Source organism: Cydia fagiglandana, chromosome 21 (genome assembly GCF_963556715.1).
Source record: "Cydia fagiglandana chromosome 21, ilCydFagi1.1, whole genome shotgun sequence".
Taxonomy (NCBI): domain Eukaryota; kingdom Metazoa; phylum Arthropoda; class Insecta; order Lepidoptera; family Tortricidae; genus Cydia; species Cydia fagiglandana.
This window is the reverse complement of record NC_085952.1, coordinates 5,337,505-5,358,574: the sequence shown is the minus strand read 5'-3', so window position 1 is coordinate 5,358,574 and position 21,070 is coordinate 5,337,505. Positions and strand designations below refer to the sequence as shown.

Here is a 21,070-nt window from a genome sequence, read left to right as displayed (position 1 = left end):
CATTAAAATCGAAACTAAGCGAATGTAGCTTTAGCATGATAAACGCTTAATAATCTTAATTTCAAGTTAAATATTAAGTAAATGAATGTGAAGTTTTTCTATGAAAAGGGACCTTATTGTCGAAGGCGCTTACGCCATTATTAACGATGTTCCGATAAAAATACAACGCCACGCGACGCTGTGCGGCGTAAGCGCCATCGACAATAAGGTCCCTTTTCATAGATAATGCCCAAAATAACTATCATAGTACATTCTTAGACTGATTGACTAAGTCCCACGATAAGCATAAGGAGGCTTGTGTTAATGGGTAGATTGGGTAGGTACTTTCTCAGAAAACGTACGATATATATATATATATATATATATCTATATATATATATATATATATATATATATATATATCTCGGCTCCGAGTATTTTTTATGCCATTTAGGGTTGTGAGACCCTTGGTCTAATGATCTACAGCTTTTTAAAGAGCTATCAAAAAGACTGATCTATTTCACTGGTGACCGAAGAGCTGGCAGCTTTCTCGCACAACGTTTTAGCATCGCAATATAGTGGGGAAATACTGCCAGCGTCCTCGGCACCAAGCCAAAGGAGCCAAATTTCTTAGATTTTTATTTTATTCAGTATTCGTTTTTAGTTTCAATTTAGTTTTATTTTATAGATAAGTTTAAGTTACTTTATTTTTTTAAGTACCTACCTAAAACAGAAAATAAACAATGAATACATAGAAAACACCCATGACTCAGGAACAAATATCTGTGCTCATCAGTCATCAAGTGTTCGGCAAAGTCGGTGCCACACCACGGGATTCCTACTAGAAATCTTAATATGAACATGACTCAAACGCCGCGATCTTGGTCGAAAAAGTAATTTGAGTATGAGAAGATTGAGTGTTATTTATTTATAAATGGACTTGTATACACTGAATAAACACATAAATTGTATCATTATTATTTAAAAACATTGATACTTACACTTTTACAGAGCAGGTATTATTTCAATTTCCCGTATAAATTATATATCATACTTCTTATTTTTGCACCCGTGTTAAATATAGTGTATATTGTTTTAAATATAACCAAGTAATAACATATTAAATTACATAAATTACTATAAGACATAAATAGGAATATAAAACTAAAACTAACTACAATTAAAATAACTAAAACTAAAAATTAAAAATACCTATCAAAATTTGGTGCCCTCGGGAGGGTGCCCAACACGCAGGCAGCGTTCCCGCGCTGGATTGCGATGGCAATTCGCTGCGCGAGAAAGCTGCCCGCGCCGGGGTCACCCGTTGCCTCCCTCAACCTTTTCCCAAGCTCCTTAAGGAGCATATGTGCGCCTCTGCCCCACGAACCAAGTGTCTCGACGCCAAATGCGACGAATTCGTATTGGGCGCCGAGACAGCTGTACTTGGCTACCTTTAGACGCTCCCGAGTGTCCGATGCCGCGCCAGCCCGCCCGCTGGTCGATGGGACGTAGGACGCCGCTAGCGTGTCAGCGCAAGTGGCGTCCCATACCAACGCACGACCCATCTTCCAGGGAATCAGTGACATCCCGTCAGGGCGCTTACCGTCGTTCCGCACTATTTGGGGCTCTAGAGCGGCGGGAACGCCGGCACTGACAAGCGCCCTTCTCAGGATGTCATTGAGGGCGGAATGGCGAGACAGGCGACCGGCACCTGAAGAGCAGGCGAGCCCGTGGTGGCCGAGGCTATCCACTTCAGATCCACATGAGGCGCAGTTGTGGTCGGCACAGACAGCAACACCTTAGCCGGAGATCAGCGGCTATGCGAAGCGTCTCTGGGTCTATAAAGGTGCCGGTGTTAGGCGAGGGATACGCGTGTAGCCACTGACCTGATTCTGGCCTAGATGATGCCAGAAGCCTCGCAATATAGTGTTGTCTAAAGTAATAAATAACCATTCACCTGACTAGCTGGCTTGTCGAATCGAAGGTCACAGTTGGAATTTCTATTGTTTGCGTCTAATCTAAACTAGGACGAAAGAGACGGCAAACAGTGTCCCTTTATTAGTTAATTCTATCCTTTTCTAGTTTAATGATAAGTAATTGGTTGATAACCCATTTCTAGTAGAAAATATGTTTATTTATATTCCTCAGACCATTAAGTTCGCATGTTGTGATTTAAAGTTTATTTGCTTAGTGTTTGTATCTATTGTAAAACCTTCACCCCTGGTCCTTATTACATTTATTAATTTTATAATACTGTAATTTTATTTCAATAACTTATTAAAATTAGAAACATTGTAGAAGTAAGTCATACAACACGAATTCCGGAATTCCCACGGCACGCGGCATATTAGCATATTGATTGAGGTCATTAACCCCGTGTGGCACCAACTCTGCCGATCACCTTATCACACAAATAAATGCCCTTAGGGATCATCCATTAATTACGTCACATGATTTTTTTTGACCCCTCCCCCCTCCTCGTCACATTTGGTCACATTTTGCAAATCCCTCCCCACCTGGTGTGACGTCACATTACAGGCAATTTTGTTTTCAACGAAATCGGCAATACTAACTCGGCATTTGTTTTTAATAAAAAAATATTTTTGGTAAAAGAAATATTAGTAATTTTATAACACAAAACCAATTAGGACTGAAAATTACCTACTTCCAAAACCTCATTATTTAAAAGTACAGCGAATAAAAAAATATAAATTAATTTTCGGTTACTGATGAATAGTGATGAAGTTAAAATGACGTCACAATCTTTGTGACTCCCCTCTCCCCCATGTCACATTTTCTTGACCTCCTCCCACCCCCTAAACGTGTGACGTAATTAATGGATGACCCCTTACCGGGATTCGAACCCAGGAGCATCGGCTTCACAGGCAGGGTCATTCTACCCACTAGGCCAGACCGATCGCCAAATAAGGTAATAACATTACTCATATTAGGAGTCATTAGGAGATTCATAGTTGTATTGTATTGTATAACAAATTATAAATAAATAAATCGTAGATAAATATTAGGGCCTAGAGGGTAGATCAAGCCGCAGGACGTAGTGCGTGCCATCATGGCATGCCCCATACCGTAATTAGTGAACGTCCTCTAACAGTACCTCCTCAGGGCTCTCCAGTGTCCTCTCTCTCTGATCTACTGTCTTAGCACAGTAGGAGCGCTGCGACAGCACAGAATAAATAATAGTAGGTAGTACTACTACCGTACAGAAAGGACACTTCCTACAAAACCCAAGTTTGACAGCGATTCAGGAACAAATCATGCTATCCCTTTCTACTGAATGTCACTATTTCTTTATGATTTTTTTATTTTGGTTATTAAGGGTTGTCAAAATTCAAGTCTTAAGCTGTGGTTGTGCACGCAATAGGACGTCAAGTGGCGACGCACTGGCAAAAGTATTTCGCTTGCGTGATAGACTACTAGGTAGACTAGGTACCCATCCGTCTCATATAAACTAAGTTATAAAGAGCTCGGTACCTACCCATCGTTTGATTTGTGCAGTAGACACGCGAGAGGCAATTAGCGTGACTCACGCCTGAGTCGCGCCATAGTACATTGTGCTAGCCTCGCGCCTCGCCGTTCTCGCCGGGCATTCGCCGGGCGACTGGACGAGCTTGATTCGGAACGAGTGTTGCTTTGCGTGTTTTAAACTACCTATATGATTGAAAAATAAAACACAGTAAACCTTTTTTTTTCTTCAGAATTTCATTGTCATTTGGATTTTTGAATTACCTACTTATACTGCAAAACGTACCTAATTCAAGACCAAAAAAAGTAAGAAAATGTTGCCACTTTTTACTAGCGCATCTTATATTTATCCAAAAATAAGTAAATAATAGTACATTATTGTCGAGGCTCGGAAGTAGCTACTTGCAGGCTGAGGATTCGTTTTAAACGGACGACCTTGGGAGTCCGTTTAATTGAATCTGAAGCCAGCAAGTAGCCTTCCAGCCGAGTCATATATAGTGCTTTTCTCAAAAATGGTGCAAGACATATAAATATCATAGAAATATTTTACAAAAGCAACGTTCTTAAGTATTTGTTTTCACAGAAAAAAGCCCATGCCGCCTTTTTATAAAAAAAATAAATAGAAGTGTATTTTTCTGGCAAAAATACGCCAACCTATTTGAGACAGCTAAATAGTCGCAGTACTAATCATCTGTTTGGCTGTTTAATGGGCCTGTGCCTTCATTTGATATGGTCATTTCAACTTTTAAAAAGTTTGGATCTCGACAAATAATGGAATTTGTATGCAACATTGCAGTCCCAAAATCGAGACTGCAATGTTTTTAACTTTTTAATTTTTTACTGACCATAAACTACGCGCTTCGCGACCTATTTTTTATACGGCAAAGTCGACTTTGCTGTCCATTTTTGAGAAAAAGTACTTTTTTAAATCGTAAGAGTAAAATTACTAATAAATAAATTATCTTAGCGTGATTATCAGTGTTCGGCAAACTTGGTGCCACGCGGGGTTAATGACCTCAGGCATTATGCTAATACGGATATGCCGTGGGAATTCCGGGATCCGTGTTGTATTACTTCCTTATTCAATGTTTCTAATATTAATATTAATAGGTTAATGAAATGAAATTATATTACAGTATAATAAATATAATAATGAATAGCGGTGATGGTTTTACAATACCTAGGTAAACACTAAGCAAATAAACTTTAAATCACAACATGCGAACTTAATGGTCCGAGGAATATAAATCAACATATTTTCTACTAGAAATGGGTTCTCAACCAATTTCTTATCTTTAAACTAGAAAAGGATACAATTGACTAATAAAGGGAAATAGTTTGCTGTCTCTTTCGTCCTAGTTTAGTTTAGACGGAAACAATAGAAATTCCAACTGTGACCTTCGACAAGCCAGGTAGTCGGGTAAATGGTTGTTTTTTACTTTAGATAAGTTTATTATTTTAAACAATACTATATTTAACACGGGTGCAAAAAATAAGAAGACAAGTATGACTTATAATTTATACGGGAAATTGAAATAATACTCGGTTAAAGAGTATGTTTTTTTAAATAATAATGATTTTTATTCATTTTCATTTACAAATAAATAACACTTAGGTACTATTCTAATACTCAAATTACTTTTTCGACCAAGATCGCGGCGTTTATGTCATGTCCATATAAATATCGCGGCGTTTATGTCATGTCCATTTCTAGTAGGATCCCACGGCGTGGCACCAAGTTTGCCGAACACTGGTGATTAGTATCAAAAGGAATTTATTATATATAATTATTGCAGTGGCAACATTGTCTTACTTTTTTTGGTCTTGAATTACGTTTTGCAGTTTAGGTACCCAACTAAGTGTGTTTTGTATCTTATTCAGTGCGGCTACCATGTGTTGACATTACATGTTTACGATCCCATAGAAAAAGTTGTACAGTATGACCTACCTAATCACTTCGAACAATATGGCTCAAAAACGGTCCAAAAATGACCCTGTATGGCCTTTATTTATAACTTTATCAGACATTGTCATTTGTCAATATTACATACAAAATAGCCAGGGAGGCTCGCGAGCCACAAGTGAGAGGTTAGCGGGCCGCATGCGAGCCGCGGGCCGCCTGTTGCCGATCGCTGCATTGAAATGAGAGTCGGGCCACAGAATAAATAATAGTACTAAGTACAGAATACTCACTCTCTAACAAAACGCGTCTGTTACGTTCAGCACAGATATGGCCGCTAGGTGGCGACAGCGCCACGCGCGGCTTATGGCAAACCCCAAAATTGGGGCCGAACGGATGTACTTTTAGCTACCTGTAGCAAAGCGATGAAATCGCGGAGTGAGACACACCTGGTCGGGCCTTCAATATTGAGAGGAAAGGGGCGGCCGCTTCTCTCCATAGTTACGTAGATCCCATTTTCCTCATTATGGAAAACATTTGTAGGTACATAATTTTATGTACATAGGTAAGAATAATATTAACCTTAGCTATGCCACTACGTCTGACTTTTTTCGAATTTTTGATTGTTGTAAAAATTAGGAGCGTAAAACAGATTTCATACAAATATAAAATATTTAAATGCTCCTAACTTTTATAACAACTAAAAATTCGTAAAAAAATAATAATCGTAGGGTCCAGGGATGTTGCGGATGCAGATTTTTGACATCCGCGGATGCAGATGCGGATATTTAAAGACTCACATCCGCGGATGCGGATGCGGATGTCAAGATTTGGTAGTTAAAAAAGGACAAATATAATTATATTATACTTACGCCCCATGTTGCACAATGTAGGTACTATACTTTTAAAAAAGCAAAACATGTTAATGTCAGGTTCTATGTGATTCTATTTCTTAAAAATAAACAAAAATTATATTCCTATAAGTAAATTGATAAAACATTGAGTTACTTAAATAAAAAAACAACAAAAAGTTAAGAGAGGACATTATGTTTATTTTTGATAGCCAAAGATAACCGTGGAGTAGACAACCTGCGATTTATAAGCTCGCTCGGTGAATACTCGTACATTGGACAGGGTGCTGTTGCGGCTGCCGCGCTGTGCCGCGACGCTTTGCAAAGTCTGCGTCAGCCGCCACAGTCACAGCCTCCTGAGCGTAGTAGCGGGGAGGTGGGACAGTGGCCTAGTCAGGAACTGGGCCTCGCTTCACAGACGCACAGCTGTCTCCATGCTCAAGACAGCGAGCGAATGATCACCCCACACGATGGGGCGCGACATGCAACAGTCTCAAAAGCAGAAATGCAGACCTCTCACATCCTTCCACAAGAAGGGCGTCGAATGATTTACCTACCTATTCCTCACTTCACTTAAGTTTAGGCACTAAATATAGTTGTTTAAGTATTTTCATATTACCTACTAACAAACTATGGACACATATTCGTATGAAATAAATGCGTTTTTCTTTGTATAAAATCTCGGATATAAAATGGCCTTCGAGTATTAATCCTCTGTGCAATTGAATTATGTGGCCAGGCTACAGATGCGATTTTTTCACAGTGTAACAGCTAGAATTTTAAAATGAATTATACAATATTTCTGAAAACTGCAGCACTAGTTGTTGCTCCACCGCAATACTATGTAACAGATCATATAATACTAGTACTATGTTTACCTTTTCATGCAGCATGCAGCAAGCATATTAGCATAATCAACTCTAGGATCTAGGACCTTAGGTGCGACGATCACATACACAGATTATTCTGACCTTAATTACCAATAATTCGCCTCATAAAATAAATGTAATGATATCCGTCAAAACGATATACATTGCAAGTTGCAGTTGGTTAACAGTCGCATCACGGGTCGATAGCGAAATTAAATGTTAAAATCATCAATTATAATCATCTTTATTTGTGTTGCAAAATTTTTATTTTAGATTTTGAATCAAATGATGACTTCTTAGATTTACAAAAATCGTGAATCTTAACTTGAAATAATTATCTTATCAAAAAATCAAGATGAGTTGCATCGTGATAATCATCAGGAATTTCGGTATTATTAATCAAATTTGTAATCAAGTTCCTCTCATGAATGAAGTCCATTCTATTATTAAACAATGTAAGCAGTCGATCGACTAATTGTAACAAGGAATCAGTAGGCGATTTAACGTCGGTGTAAGCATATTGCTGTATGTTTTGTTAATCAATAATAATTCCCTTTTATCAAATAAATCAACTTCATTCTTGAGCAATACTTGTTTACAGATTGAGCAATCAAATTTTTCAACGCACACCTTGCCCAACCAACCTGCAAAATATACAACCGAACATGTTTCCAAAGTTATTTCGTTCGTGGATCCTGGGATGTTTTCAGATGCTACTATTTCTGAAACAGAAATGGTAGCTCCTGAATTGGAAGGACCAGCAATAGCTTCTTCGCTTTCAATACGGTGTGTTGAAATTGAAGACGCTATTTCTGACCCTTCAAGTCGTTGTGTATTCGGTTGGTTGGTGGTTGACAAAAATGTGTCATTATCTGATTCGCAATTTGTATTTTCTAATTTGATTAAATTGTTCAGTAAATTTGATCGGAACATAGCTCTTAAACTTTTTGATGTTGGATTTCGATTACACCCACCTCTAATTCTGTAAATTCCGAACAAATTTTCGATCACGTCTTGATTTAATCTATTGGTCATTAAAAAATTTACCTCGGTGCCCTCAGAAAATTCTTCGGCGGAGAACTGAAGAACGGCATTAATTGTTTGCTGCATACCCTCGAAGCAAGGGGGGGTTGTCAATTTAATTGAATTATTTTTCCCATCATCTTTTTTTTCAAATCAGCAAATGTTTTTTTCCCTTCAATTAAGATTTCGTATACACGTGATTTTTTATTGTTAGTTAAAGCGCATTTGTATGGATTTTTATCGAATTTATTTTTTTAATTTAATGAATCAAATAAATCATTGACATGCATTACAAAATCAGCTGTGTTTTTTGCCGTGTCGCTTTTCAGTTCTCCGCTATCTATTGCCGTGATTATCGCTGCACCGACCGAGTGACTCAGAACTTGGGTCGCAAGTTTAATTTTCATTTTTTGAAAGTTATTCGGTTTAAGATGCACCGGGGTTAATTTTCTTAATGATTTACTTTTATTATCTTTATCAATATTGTACACCTCAATTATATCTTTAAATGAAATTTCATTTCCATTTAAATCAAAATTATTATCAATCAAATTATTTCTTATATTTTTAATCAAATGAGGCACATCATTAATTGCAAAAATCTTGTGATCATCAATAAAAAAGAAAGGATCGTCTTTCGTTGCCCCCAAAGTTTTAATTGCCTTTACGTTTGTGGTGGCTTGGTCACACACCACGACTTTAGGCAACAGCCCACATTGAAATAATTTATTAATTACAGATCTAATCAAATTAATCAAAATATCAGCAGCAACGGGTTTGTTCGAGAGAAAATATGCCAGAGGGATTTTCCATTTAGTGTAAATTCCTCTGGCAACAAACACCAGTGCATGCTGGGCAACTTTGGGGGAACGGTCACCTTCACCAAAATCTTCAAAACCTTCAATCATATCAAATTTCATTGTATAATCTAAATCAACCTTAATGCTCATTTCATCGAAACATACAGCGCATGCTTTGTCTTTAATTGATGAATCAGCAAACTTATTCCTAATATTTTCAAATATATCATCGTTTAGTCCGGGTAAACAATCGGTGGCTTGTAACCACTTCTGGATCCCATACAACCATTTCCAGTCGCCGTTACGACGCGGTGTAGACACATCTTGTGTCGACACCGTCTGTTTCGGTCACAATTCCAGTCGCAGAGTCGTCGCCGTGTCGACACAGTTACCAGAAATGGGGAAGGGTCGACACATGACACAAAGTGACATAAAGTGTGGTCGCCGTGTGCACACATTGTTACTAGTTTGCGACTACTTTATGCCAAAATCATTCGTTCATTCGTTCATTTTGTTCCTGTCAAATGGAAACTGTCAGATGGAAAAATAGTTAAATAAAAATAAGTGACATTAATACGCCATCTCTAAAACGGATTACAAGACGTAATTATATATTGTTTGCATTTATATTACAATAGGACTTAAATTATAATGGGGAATTAAACTGCTCGAGTGATTTGATAAACTAAGTGTAATATAATCAACGCGCCACCACATTGTTTTAGTTTAGCCGGAAATGAAATTGTTTACTTCTCAGTGCTTGTGTTCATAAATATATTATTTGATGCATTTTTAGTACTTCGATGCGTATACTATACTTAAATAACAGAAATAACGCTTTACATACTACGAAACTTGTTAATTATGATGTATAAATATCGTTTAAGGCTGAGAAATATTGCAGTCACAAAGTAGTCGCAAATGTTTCGACTTTGTGTCGACTCTGTGTAGACACATGACACGCGCTGTCAAAAGTAATAACAAAGTTACTGGATTCGCAAAATGGCTCCTTGTGTTCATTTGTTTTCAGATATTCTCAAAGTGTAAAAATGACGTGGTCAGAGATGGGACTTAATAGATTAACTGTTTATTCGACTAATTAATGGAATAAAAAAAGTTAATCCTCAAATTTTAATCACGATTAGTTTAGTCGACCTAACATAGATTGAAATTGAATTAATCTGACTGATTAAAATTCATTCCTTTTTAGATATTAATTTATTAATCTGAACATTAATCGAATAAATTATCGATTAAATCTCGGTTGGAAGTTGACAGGGGGCCATTTTTGTACGTAAAAATAATTGAAATGTCTTGCATGCAGATGGTAGCCAAACACGTTGTCATAAAAGTCGAGATGGGTGTCGTGGATGGATGGAGTGCCGATTTCGAAAATGATAACCATTTTGGAAACCAAAATGGCGGCCATGCACTGTGTCATAAAAGTCGTCATGGATGTCGTTTTATACGTTTTAGGGGGCCCCAATTTTGAAAATGATGACCATTTTGGAATCCAAAATGGCGGCCATGCACTATGCCATAAAAGTCGTCAGGGGTGTCGTTTTATAGGTTTTAGGAGGCGCAGATTTCAAAAATGATGACCATTTTGGATTCCAAGATGGCGGCCATGCACTATGTCATAAAAGTCGTCATGGATGTCGTTTTATAGGTTTTAGGGGGCCCCGATTTAGAAAATGATGACCATTTTGAAATCCAAAATGGCGGCTATGCACTATGTCATAAAAGTCGTCATGGGTGTCGTTTTATAGGTTTTGGGGGGCGCAGATTTAGAAAATGATGACCATTTTGGATTCAAAAATGGTGGCCATGCACTATGTCATAAAAGTCGTCATGGGTGTCGTTTTATAGGTTTTAAGGGGCGCAGATTTCGAAAACGATGACCATTTTGGATTCCAAGATGGCGGCCATGCACTATGTCATAAAAGTCGTCATGGATGTCGTTTTATAGGTTTTAGGGGGCCCCGCTTTCGAAAATGATGACCATTTTGGAATCCAGAATGGCGGCCATGCACTATGTCATAAAAGTCGTCATGGGTGTCGTTTTATAGGTTTTGGGGGGCGCAGATTTCGAAAATGATAACCATTTTCGATTCCAAAATGGCGGCCATGCACTATGTCATAAAAGTCGCCATGGATGTCGTTTTATGGGTTTCAGGGGGCCCCGATTTAGAAAATGATGACCATTTTGGATTCCAAAATGGTGGCCATGCACTATGTCATAAAAGTCGTCATGGGTGTCGTTTTATAGGTTTTAGGGGGCGCAGATTTCGAAAACGATGACCATTTTGGATTCCAAAATGGCGGCTATGCACTATGTCATAAAAGTTGTCATGGGTGTCGTTTTATAGGTTTTAGGGGGCTCCGCTTCCGAAAATGATGACCATTTTGGAATCCAGAATGGCGGCGATGCACTATGTCATGAAAGTCGTCATGGGTGTCGTTTTATAGGTTTTGGGGGGCGCAGATTTCGAAAACGATAACCATTTTCGATTCCAAAATGGCGGCCATGCACTATGTCATAAAAGTCGTCATGGATGTCGTTTTATAGGATTTGGGGGGCGCAGATTTAGAAAATGATGACCTTTTTGGATTCCAAAATGGTGGCCATGCACTATGTCATAAAAGTCGTCATGAGTGTCGTTTTATAGGTTTTAGGGGGCTCAGATTTCGAAAACGATGACCATTTTGGATTCCAAAATGGCGGCCATGCACTATGTCATAAAAGTTCTCATGGGTGTCGTTTTATAGGTTTTAGGGGGCCCTGATTTCGAAAATGATGACCATTTTGGAATCCAAAATGGCGGCCATGCATTATGTCATAAAAGTTGTCATGGGTGTCGTTTTATAGGTTTTAGGGGGCCCTGATTTCGAAAATGATGACCATTTTTTGAATCCAAAATGGCGGCCATGCAGTATGTCATTAAAGTCGTCACGGCTGTCGTTTTATAGGTTTAAGGGAGCGCAGATTTCGAAAATAATAACTATTTTGGAATACAAGATGGCGGTCATGCACTATGTTAAAAGTCAACATGGATGTCGTTTTGTTGGTCATGGTCATCATTTTCGAAATCTGCTCTTCCTTACACCTATAAATCAACATCTATGACGGCTTATATGACAAAGTGCACGGCAGACATCTTGGAATCCAAAATGGTCATCATTTTCGAATTCTGCACTCCCTGAAACCTATAAAACGATATCCATGACGACTTTTATGACAAAGTGCACGGCACACATCTTGGATTCCAAACTGGTCATCATTTTCGAAATCGGCACTTCCTAAAACCTATGAAACGATATTCATGACGACTTTTATGACAAAATACGTAGCCGCCATCTTGGATTATAAAATGATCATCGTTTTCGAATTCTGCACCCCCTAAAACCTATAAATCGACATCCGTGACGACGCAAGTTATCTTTATTTTCAGATCTAACAAATTGCTACGGAATACAAAGGACAAAAAAAGAAGCGAGGAGGTAATGAAACAAGCAAAAATACAGATGATTCCTCGACGCAATGGGATGCTTCTTAAATTGTGTCCAGATTTTTTTGTCATAAAAGTTTTTATTTTTCACGTATTACTCTCACAAGTTCCGTGACATTTCGACCTTGTAATTTTTTAAGTAAATGTTTTTGTTTATCTGTGAGGATCTCACTAGAATAATATAATCAAGGTATGTTTATATTTGATGATTGAAATAGTAACGCAAAAAAAAATATTATACTTGTGTCTTATATTCCTGCCGAAGACTTTTATTTTTCCTTTTCCTTCTACACAAGTTTGGTCAAGTAATAGTAATTTAGGGCTCTCAATTTTATTTTGACTTTTACAACAGTAAAGCTACGAGGCCATGTTTGGTATCGTTTTCGTATAAATTCGCAGTACCAAATTTAGTTATGGTATCACATTGACACCATTCCAAAGTAAAAACATATAAACTTACTTTCTTTTAAACTCCTCTTCACGCTTAAACTGCTGAACAGTTTTAATTTAAATTTAGTACACATATATTTTGAGTCCCGAGACAGGACATAATAAGTTATCTCAAAAATCATCCTTCAAAGGTGTGAAATGAGGTGTAGGGGGGAAATCAGAATTGACTTCTTGAAGTTAATACTGTTTAAGTTTAGGTTTAAGTCATGTTTTTTTTATCATTTTTAACTAAATCAAAGATGTAGACCATCCCAAATTTAATATAAATCGGTTCAGCGGTTATTGATTTCCCGTACAAATTTCCACGCCACTTTTCACACCTTCAAAAGATGATTTTGGTTATAAGATCTATCCTATGTCCTGTTCCGGGACGCAAACTATTTCTATACCAAATTTCAACGAAATCGGTTCAGCGGTTAAGCGTCAAGAGGAGTTTAAAAAAACCGACCAAGTGCGAGTCGGACTCGCGTATTAAGGGTTCCGTACATTAAATCCGACTCGCGCTTGACTGCACATTTCTGATAGGTTTTCCTGTCATCTATAGGTAAAGAACTATTTTGTGTATTCAGACAGACATACAGACGCACGAGTGATCCTATAAGGATTCCGTTTTTTGCTTTTGAGGTACGGAACCCTAAAAAGGTTTTTTTTTAATTTTGTGGAATGGTGTCAATGTGATACCTTAAATGGATTCAGCAACCCAGATTTATACGAAAACGATACCATACACGGCCTAGCACCTTCACTGATGTAGATATATCAAGATAAAATTGAGAGCCCTAAATAAACTTTCAAGAGCGGATATCTCAATAACTATTCAACATATCGAAAAAATTGACTGAATAAACTTGTAACAAATTAATTAACTTTCATTTTGTATACTTAAGTGGCCATGTCGCTAAGATGCATAGTTTCCGAGATATAATCGAAAAACCGGAAAATGGGACCTTCAAAGCCCCCTCTCTTCCCCCCGCTCAAGGGCTACGGCCGGGGACTTTTGATATGTTCACCTCCTAACTTGTCCAAACCAAGTTACAGAGTCAAAAATTGTGTTCCGAGCATTTCCCTCTACAACTTTTTTGAGCATTCGTTGGCTGACCTAAGTAGCTTATTGCATTTCTTTAAAAACTTTTCTGTAAAAGGTTGACGGGTGTTGGGTGTTTATATGGTTTTGGTCGATTATTATCATTTGCATCGCCCATGATGACTTACTAGAATTACTTACGAGCACACGAGACACTAATATTAGTTTGACAAACCTTGGTTTTCAAGAGGTATTTTATATTGACATTTGCTGTCACAAATTTGCTGTCAGATTTAGTCGCAAACCGCACGCAAAGTGCACACAAATGTGTCGACACCTTGTTACGGAAAAGTGTACACACGGCGACGACACTTTGTTTCGAAACAATTCTAGACACATTGTGTGGACTCTGTTACGACACATATGACATTTAGTTACCACTTTGATGATTCTGCGACTGGAATGGTTATATGGGATGGTGGTCGGAGCAGCTAGTACTACACCTTGCTTTCTCAAATGATTATATGTGGCTGGGGATTTGTAAAAAAGTGACATACAAAATTTTTTTTCGGCCTCGGTCCACTGTTGCTTATTGCTTTTTCTTAACTGCATCTGCGTCAACACCTTCGATGCATCACTTTTAAACTTAGTAGCACTTAAATTTATGAATTTCTTATTTTGGATTTTTTTCTGCAATCTTCTATACTTCATTCTTTCCTTCTTCAACATTTTTTTGGTATCTTCAATAGCAGTTTTTAATCTTTTACAATTCGGTGTGTCGCTATCGGCTGGTCGCTTGCGTTTTTTCGGTGTCGTAAATAGTTCTGTGTCATATAAATCGCCTTCGTCCTCATTTTCTTCACGATTTTTAACACCAGGGTAAACTTTTTTTGGTGTTAATACTTTAAATTCTGTCGGTCCTTGGCCTAGAAAAAGAAAATAGGTACATAATATTGTAACGAACCGCGATAGTTATTCATGAAATATAACTGTGGAAACGGATCAAATCAATGGGATTCAGTTTTTCTTTAAACATATTAAATGTCTGACTTTGGCCATAACTCAATTTAAATGGAAATATATGAGTGCCTATTTTAAAGTGATACTTTTTAGAATGAGGAATACTTATATGAACTAAATTGTCCATTTTTTATTTAGTACAAATCGCCACTGTGACTGTAAAGGCCAAAATTGTCCTAAAAAATACATATACTTAATTTTCATTTATTGTGCAAAAATCAGTTTATTTGTATGAAAAGGTAGAACGATTATTTTAACAATTTTTAAGAAAAAAAACCGACTTCTATGGGCCCGGTGAAAGATTATGGTAGATGGTGCACTATGTAGAAAAGGAGGTAAAACCAGTACTTTCTAGTAGCATTTCGTTTCCGTAAGGGTCGTAGTTCTAGCCTAACCTAACCCACTTCTCTGATAGCAGTTCGGTTCTGTGAGGATCGCAGTTCGAACCTAAGCAAACCCACTTTTCTAGTAGCATTTCGTTTCTGTAAGGCTTGCAGTTCTAACCAAACCTAACCCACTTTTGTTCGGTTCTGTGAGGATTCGAAATCACCAAACGTGTACTATGCGTTGTTGAAGAGTTCTGTTTTGATCATCATCAGCAGTTCCACTTCATCAAATGCGACAGTTTTTAGGATTCCGTACCCAAAGGGTAAAACGGGACCCTATTACTAAGACTTCGCTGTCCGTCCGTAAGTCCGTCCGTCCGTCCGTCCGTCCGTCCGTCCGTCCGTCTGTCACCAGGCTGTATCTCACGAACCGTGATAGCTAGACAGTTGAAATTTTCACAGATGATGTATTTCTGTTGCCGCTATGACAACAAATACTAAAAACAGAATAAAATAAAGATTTAAATGGGGCTCCCATACAACAAACGTGATTTTTGACCAAAGTTAAGCAACGTCGGGAGTGGTCAGTACTTGGACGGGTGACCGTTTTTTTTTTGCTTTTTTTTTTGCATTATGGTACGGAACCCTTCGTGCGCGAGTCCGACTCGCACTTGCCCGGTTTTTTATTAATGTAAATGCTTGATTTTATGATGAGAATATAGAAAATTCTATACGTACGCCTTTAAGATTTGAGGAGTTCCCTCGATTCCTTATGGATCCTATCATCAGAACTCGAGCTTGACAGAAATGTGGCTTAAAAACTAAACTTGCTTAGCAAACATAACGAAGAGGACAAATCGCCAAACGTGAACTATGCGTCGTTGAAGAGTTCCTTTCTGATCATCATCAGCAGTTCCACTTCACCAAATGCGACAATGAAAATGCTTGATTTTCTGATAAAAAATAAATCTCTATACGCATGCATTTAAAATTTGAGGAGTTCCCTCGATTTCTCATGGATCCCATCATCAGAACTCAAGCTTGACAAAAATGTGGCCTAAAACTTAACTTGCTTAACAAACATAACGAAGAGGACAAATCGCCAAAGGTGAACTATGCGTCGTTGAAGAGTTCCGTTCTGATCATGATCAGCAGTTCCACTTCATCAAATGTTACGTTTTTGAATGTATATGCTTGATTTGTTGATAAAAACACAAAAATCACTATATGTATGCCTTTATGATTTGAGGAGTTCCGTCGATTCCTCATGGATCCCATCATCAAAACTGGATTTTAACAAAAACGGGACCAATCTGTATACATATATATACAATCAAAAAAAGAATTTTCAAAATCGGTCCAGTAACGACGGAGATATGGAGTAACAAACATAAAAAATAAATAACCGGGCAAGTGCGAGTCGGACTCGCGCACGAAGGGTTGCGTACCATAATGCAAAAAAAGGCAAAAAAAGACGGTCACCCATCCAAGTACTGACCCCGCCCGACGTTGCTTAACTTCGGTCAAAAATCACGTTTGTTGTATTGTATGGGAGCCCCACTTAAATCTTTATTTTATTCTGTTTTTAGTATTTGTTGTTATAGCGGCAACAGAAATATCATCAACTGAAATAAATGTCATATACTAAGAAAAAGTGACCAAGGCCTCCAGTGCCCCAGGCTGGAATCGAACCAGCGTCCTCTGCTATCGCGGCAGGTGCCTGAACCACTCGGCCACCGGGGTCACAGAAACGTTAGTCAAATTTTCCAAGTATATGCACTTTTTTACTGAAGGCTTGTGGCGCCCCCCACAAAAACAAATAAAATAAAAACAAATTAAAATATTTCCTGGAAATAATTTAATTTGTTCAAATACTTCATTGTATAGAAATATCATCATCTGTGAAAATTTCAATTGTCTAGTTATCACGGTTCGTGAGATACAGCCTGGTGACAGACAGACGGATGGACGGACGGACAGCAGAGTCTTAGTAATAGGGTCCCGTTTTACCATTTGGGTACGGAACCCTAAAAAAAAACATGTATCCAACCGAATTGATAACCTCCTCCTTTGGGATTTGTAAGTAGGTTAAAAATGAACTCTCCGTCCCTAAATTATACAAAAACGATATATAACTTGACCTAGTTGCTAAGAGCATGAAGAAATATAGCACAGATTGGACCTGGGGAGTCGACCGTTTCCCCTCTCCGCTCCTTTTTGGTACACGGTACGAGTACATTATTTGGCAACAAAGGTATGCAAGGCATCTAACACAACCAATAAAACCTCCATGAACTTAAATGGGAGACATATTTCAATCCATGAAGAATCTTCAGATATACTTACTTATTAACGTCAATTAAGCCACCAGTGTTGGGTTGCCTATAATTATATGCCCACTTCGATTAACAATGAAACTATTATTCCGTGAATATTTTTTTACTTAATAACTTATAAATCACATTTACAAATAATGTGAAAACAACTACTTATATAAAAATCTAAAAAAATTATAATTTGTTTATTTTTGGATTTCATTAGGGTTTCTGCTCGAGAATTCCCGAGGCGAGAAATCTCGAGAAATTTGTCCTAAGTCGAGACGGGAAAAAAATATTCAATGCCTCGAGAACTCGAGAAATAAATCTCTTGTGATAAGTAAAAAGAAAACACGCGTATAACACATGATGTGTCTATAATGTATTTCTTTAGGTAGTTAAATAAATATGAACAATGTTTTTTTTTTACATTTTCAGGTAGGAACCCACTTAATACATTTATTACCAACCAAATAAAAAACTAGGTATCTTCATCCGTCCCCTATCGTTCTAGACTTAACCGATTTTCATGTTTTGAAACTTTTGAACTATCATGATTCATATGACATTCATGTAGTGTCTTATTATTGAAAAACGCTTTAAAAAAAATTGTTACGAATTTTGTTACCATGTAATAAGTGTAATAACAAATATTACAAAACTAAATTACTTTTGATAAATCAAATCATCCCAATATATTCCTATTAGCAAAATATTACAATTTTAGCAGCTTTATTGTTACGTTGAATAAGTACGAGTAATATTACGTAGTAAAACTTCTGTAAGTTTTGTCACATCGAGTTAAATTTATTGACTGAATATTGCTGCCTAATAAAATACCATATTATGGTTTATTTACATTTTGTTGAATACCTAAAGAAATACACTATAGCATAACACATGGCCGATGCGTACGCCTGCATCTATAGTTTTTTTTTGTTGTATTTGTGATTATTAAGTGCAATTTATGGTGACTAAAAATATACCATATGTTAGATTATTGATCTCACCTACGATTCCTACGTGTCCCATTTGTAAAATGCCAAAAAAATTTTAAATAACATGGTGTTTTTTGGAGCTTTCAAAATTTCTCGAGATACTCGAGAAACTCGAGAAATCTTGGTCGAGAATTCCCGTGCCTCGAGAAATTAAAAAGGTCGAGAAACCAGAAACCCTAGATTTCATACAACGTTGAAAATTTTCAAAGTGGTTGAGCAGCCCCTTGTAGTTGAGATAAAATTACAAAACTTGGTGTACATTATCAGCATAATAAGTGTAACCAAATAAGGGGGTGCCGCTTCTTCTAGCTACAGTTTTAATTTTTCCCATACAAACGTGAACCACCCTAAAGTACGTAAGAAGGACGGCCTGTATGCATTAGTAAGAGATTTTTACCTTGTTGCCACAAATGGATTTTTTTATAAAAGATATATTTTATGCAATAGTATATTCTGCATTAAATAACAAAAAATTTATCTCACAAGTATTAAAAAAAAAGTTTAAAAAATTAAAAATATATTTTTAAGCCTTTATAAACAAGTTACTATCTTAATTTTTTTTTTGAAAATGAACTACCATTAGGTGCATGTAACATCCAAATTTCAAAACAATAGAACCACTAGTTTAGCCACAAAAAAAATTAAAAAAAAAAATTGCCAAACCAAGGGGATTCTAGGCTTGAAATTTGGTAAAACGATATCTTATAATAAGACAAATAAACGCGCCTAAGAAAGGGCATTTCAGCCAGGGGCAGTTTCACTATGGGATTGTGGCTAGACCCTTTCGGGCATCTTTTATCACATCACCAGCAAAGACACTGAATAATCATAGGTAATCACAATAATCACATACCTTCTGATGTTGATGCAACTGGTGAGTCTGGGAAGTTCTCTGTCGATTGATCTCCTTTGTAATGGACAGGTACGCCTAACTTATTCAATCTTTTACGTATACCATCTTCCTTTTGAATGAACCGCTTTTCGAAATGATCAAAGCAGATATATTTGTGTCCAAGAGCATTTCGAGACAAGTGGGCAATGGTCATGCTACCTGAAATTTATGAAATGTATTTAAAATTATTTGTTTTGCACTAGTGCGGAAATAAGTACTTTCCGTGCCTATGTCAAAAATTTAAACCGCCATATGTACTGTAAAACGTTGTACGATACACGTGCGAGTAAGTAGGAATATCACTCCTTCAGGTTTGCATGATATGGCTAGTGTTCGCTATTAGGCAGATCACGAAATGGCGGCCTTTCATGATCTCTCGATATGCCCCATTTTACGATCTGCCGTCGGCATATACACGGTGGCTAAAAATAACTGCATTCGATTTATACGAAGTATACCACTTTCTTAGGAGGTCACATTCTGAGTTCGTCACTTTCTGAGGTCGTCATATTCTGAGCACGTCACTTTCTGAGAATACCACTTTCTGAGGACGTCACTTTCTTTTCGTAGTAAGATTTAAGCGCGAACAATAGATAATCATGTTAGCTGTACGGCATAAGGCCACTTTTATTTATACAGGGTGACATATCGACGTTGCTACCCGGATTTTTGACATTTGTGGCAGCTGGTGCAGTTTGTGTCCAAACGGAACCTTAAGAGTGCTTAAGACATTTTCCCGTTATAGTCTAATTAATAGATTCGTATTTCCCTTCAATTAACCACTGAAAAAAAACATCCTGTAGGTATATGTCATACATAAAATCGACCGTATGCCATACAGCTGATTGCTGATAATTCCGTTGTTTGTGCAGGTATACGCTTAAATCTTAGTAGGAAAAAAGTGACGTACTCGGAAAGTGACGTCCTCAGAAAGAGGTGTTCTCAGAAAGATACGTACTTAGAAAGTGACGTATGTACTCGGAAAGTGACTCGGAAGTATGAAATCAGCATGTGACGTCCTAAAAAAGTGACGTTCTCAGAACGTGGCTTAATTATAAGTGACATTTTAAGAAAGTGACATAATCCGCCTAAACCAAAAAAGGGGCCAGCAAAAATGTATAAAACAGCCAAATTTTTTTCGCGATTTCGGGGTTGATCCCATAGTGAAAGTTGCTCAGTATAATCCCAAAACTTCACTGGCAACGGGAATGCAGTTATTTTTTAGCCACCTTGTATATTTTATTCTTATATCATATTTAATATTGATTTAGAATAACTGTTATTTTTTTTGTAATGGTGATATTGAACAACCTATGTTATTTATTTAAACTTTATCACACCATTAAGATAATAAAAAATATATATTTGATACAAACTTTTATCATCAACTCTAGGTACAGTATATTTCCACAGACAACTAATATTCATCGAGACAATTCTAACAACTCCAAACAAAATTAGGTTGCATTGTTATAACACAGAGTTCCATTAGCCACCTCCTGTCTCCATCATCAGATCAGCTCTATAGAATCATAATATTATTCACATTGTCATCCATCTTACATATGTAACTATACAAATTTTCAGCTTCATTGGTAACCGGGAAGTGGGCCTAACTTGCAAGATTTGAT

The 21,070-nt window shown here is 37.2% G+C and overlaps 1 protein-coding gene across 1 annotated transcript; it reads right to left on the bottom strand.

Annotated features, from left to right (window-relative positions):
* Positions 1–907: 907 nt before the first annotated feature.
* LOC134675368 (uncharacterized) lies at positions 908–19,593 on the bottom strand. The gene is made up of 4 exons (XM_063533580.1): positions 19,401–19,593; positions 14,446–14,814; positions 1,431–1,777; positions 908–928 (listed from the first exon to the last, which is right to left on the bottom strand). Exons 1-4 carry the CDS (start codon positions 19,591–19,593, stop codon positions 908–910), a joined length of 930 nt encoding a protein of 309 aa, XP_063389650.1.
* Between the last annotated feature and the right edge of the window lie 1,477 nt (positions 19,594–21,070).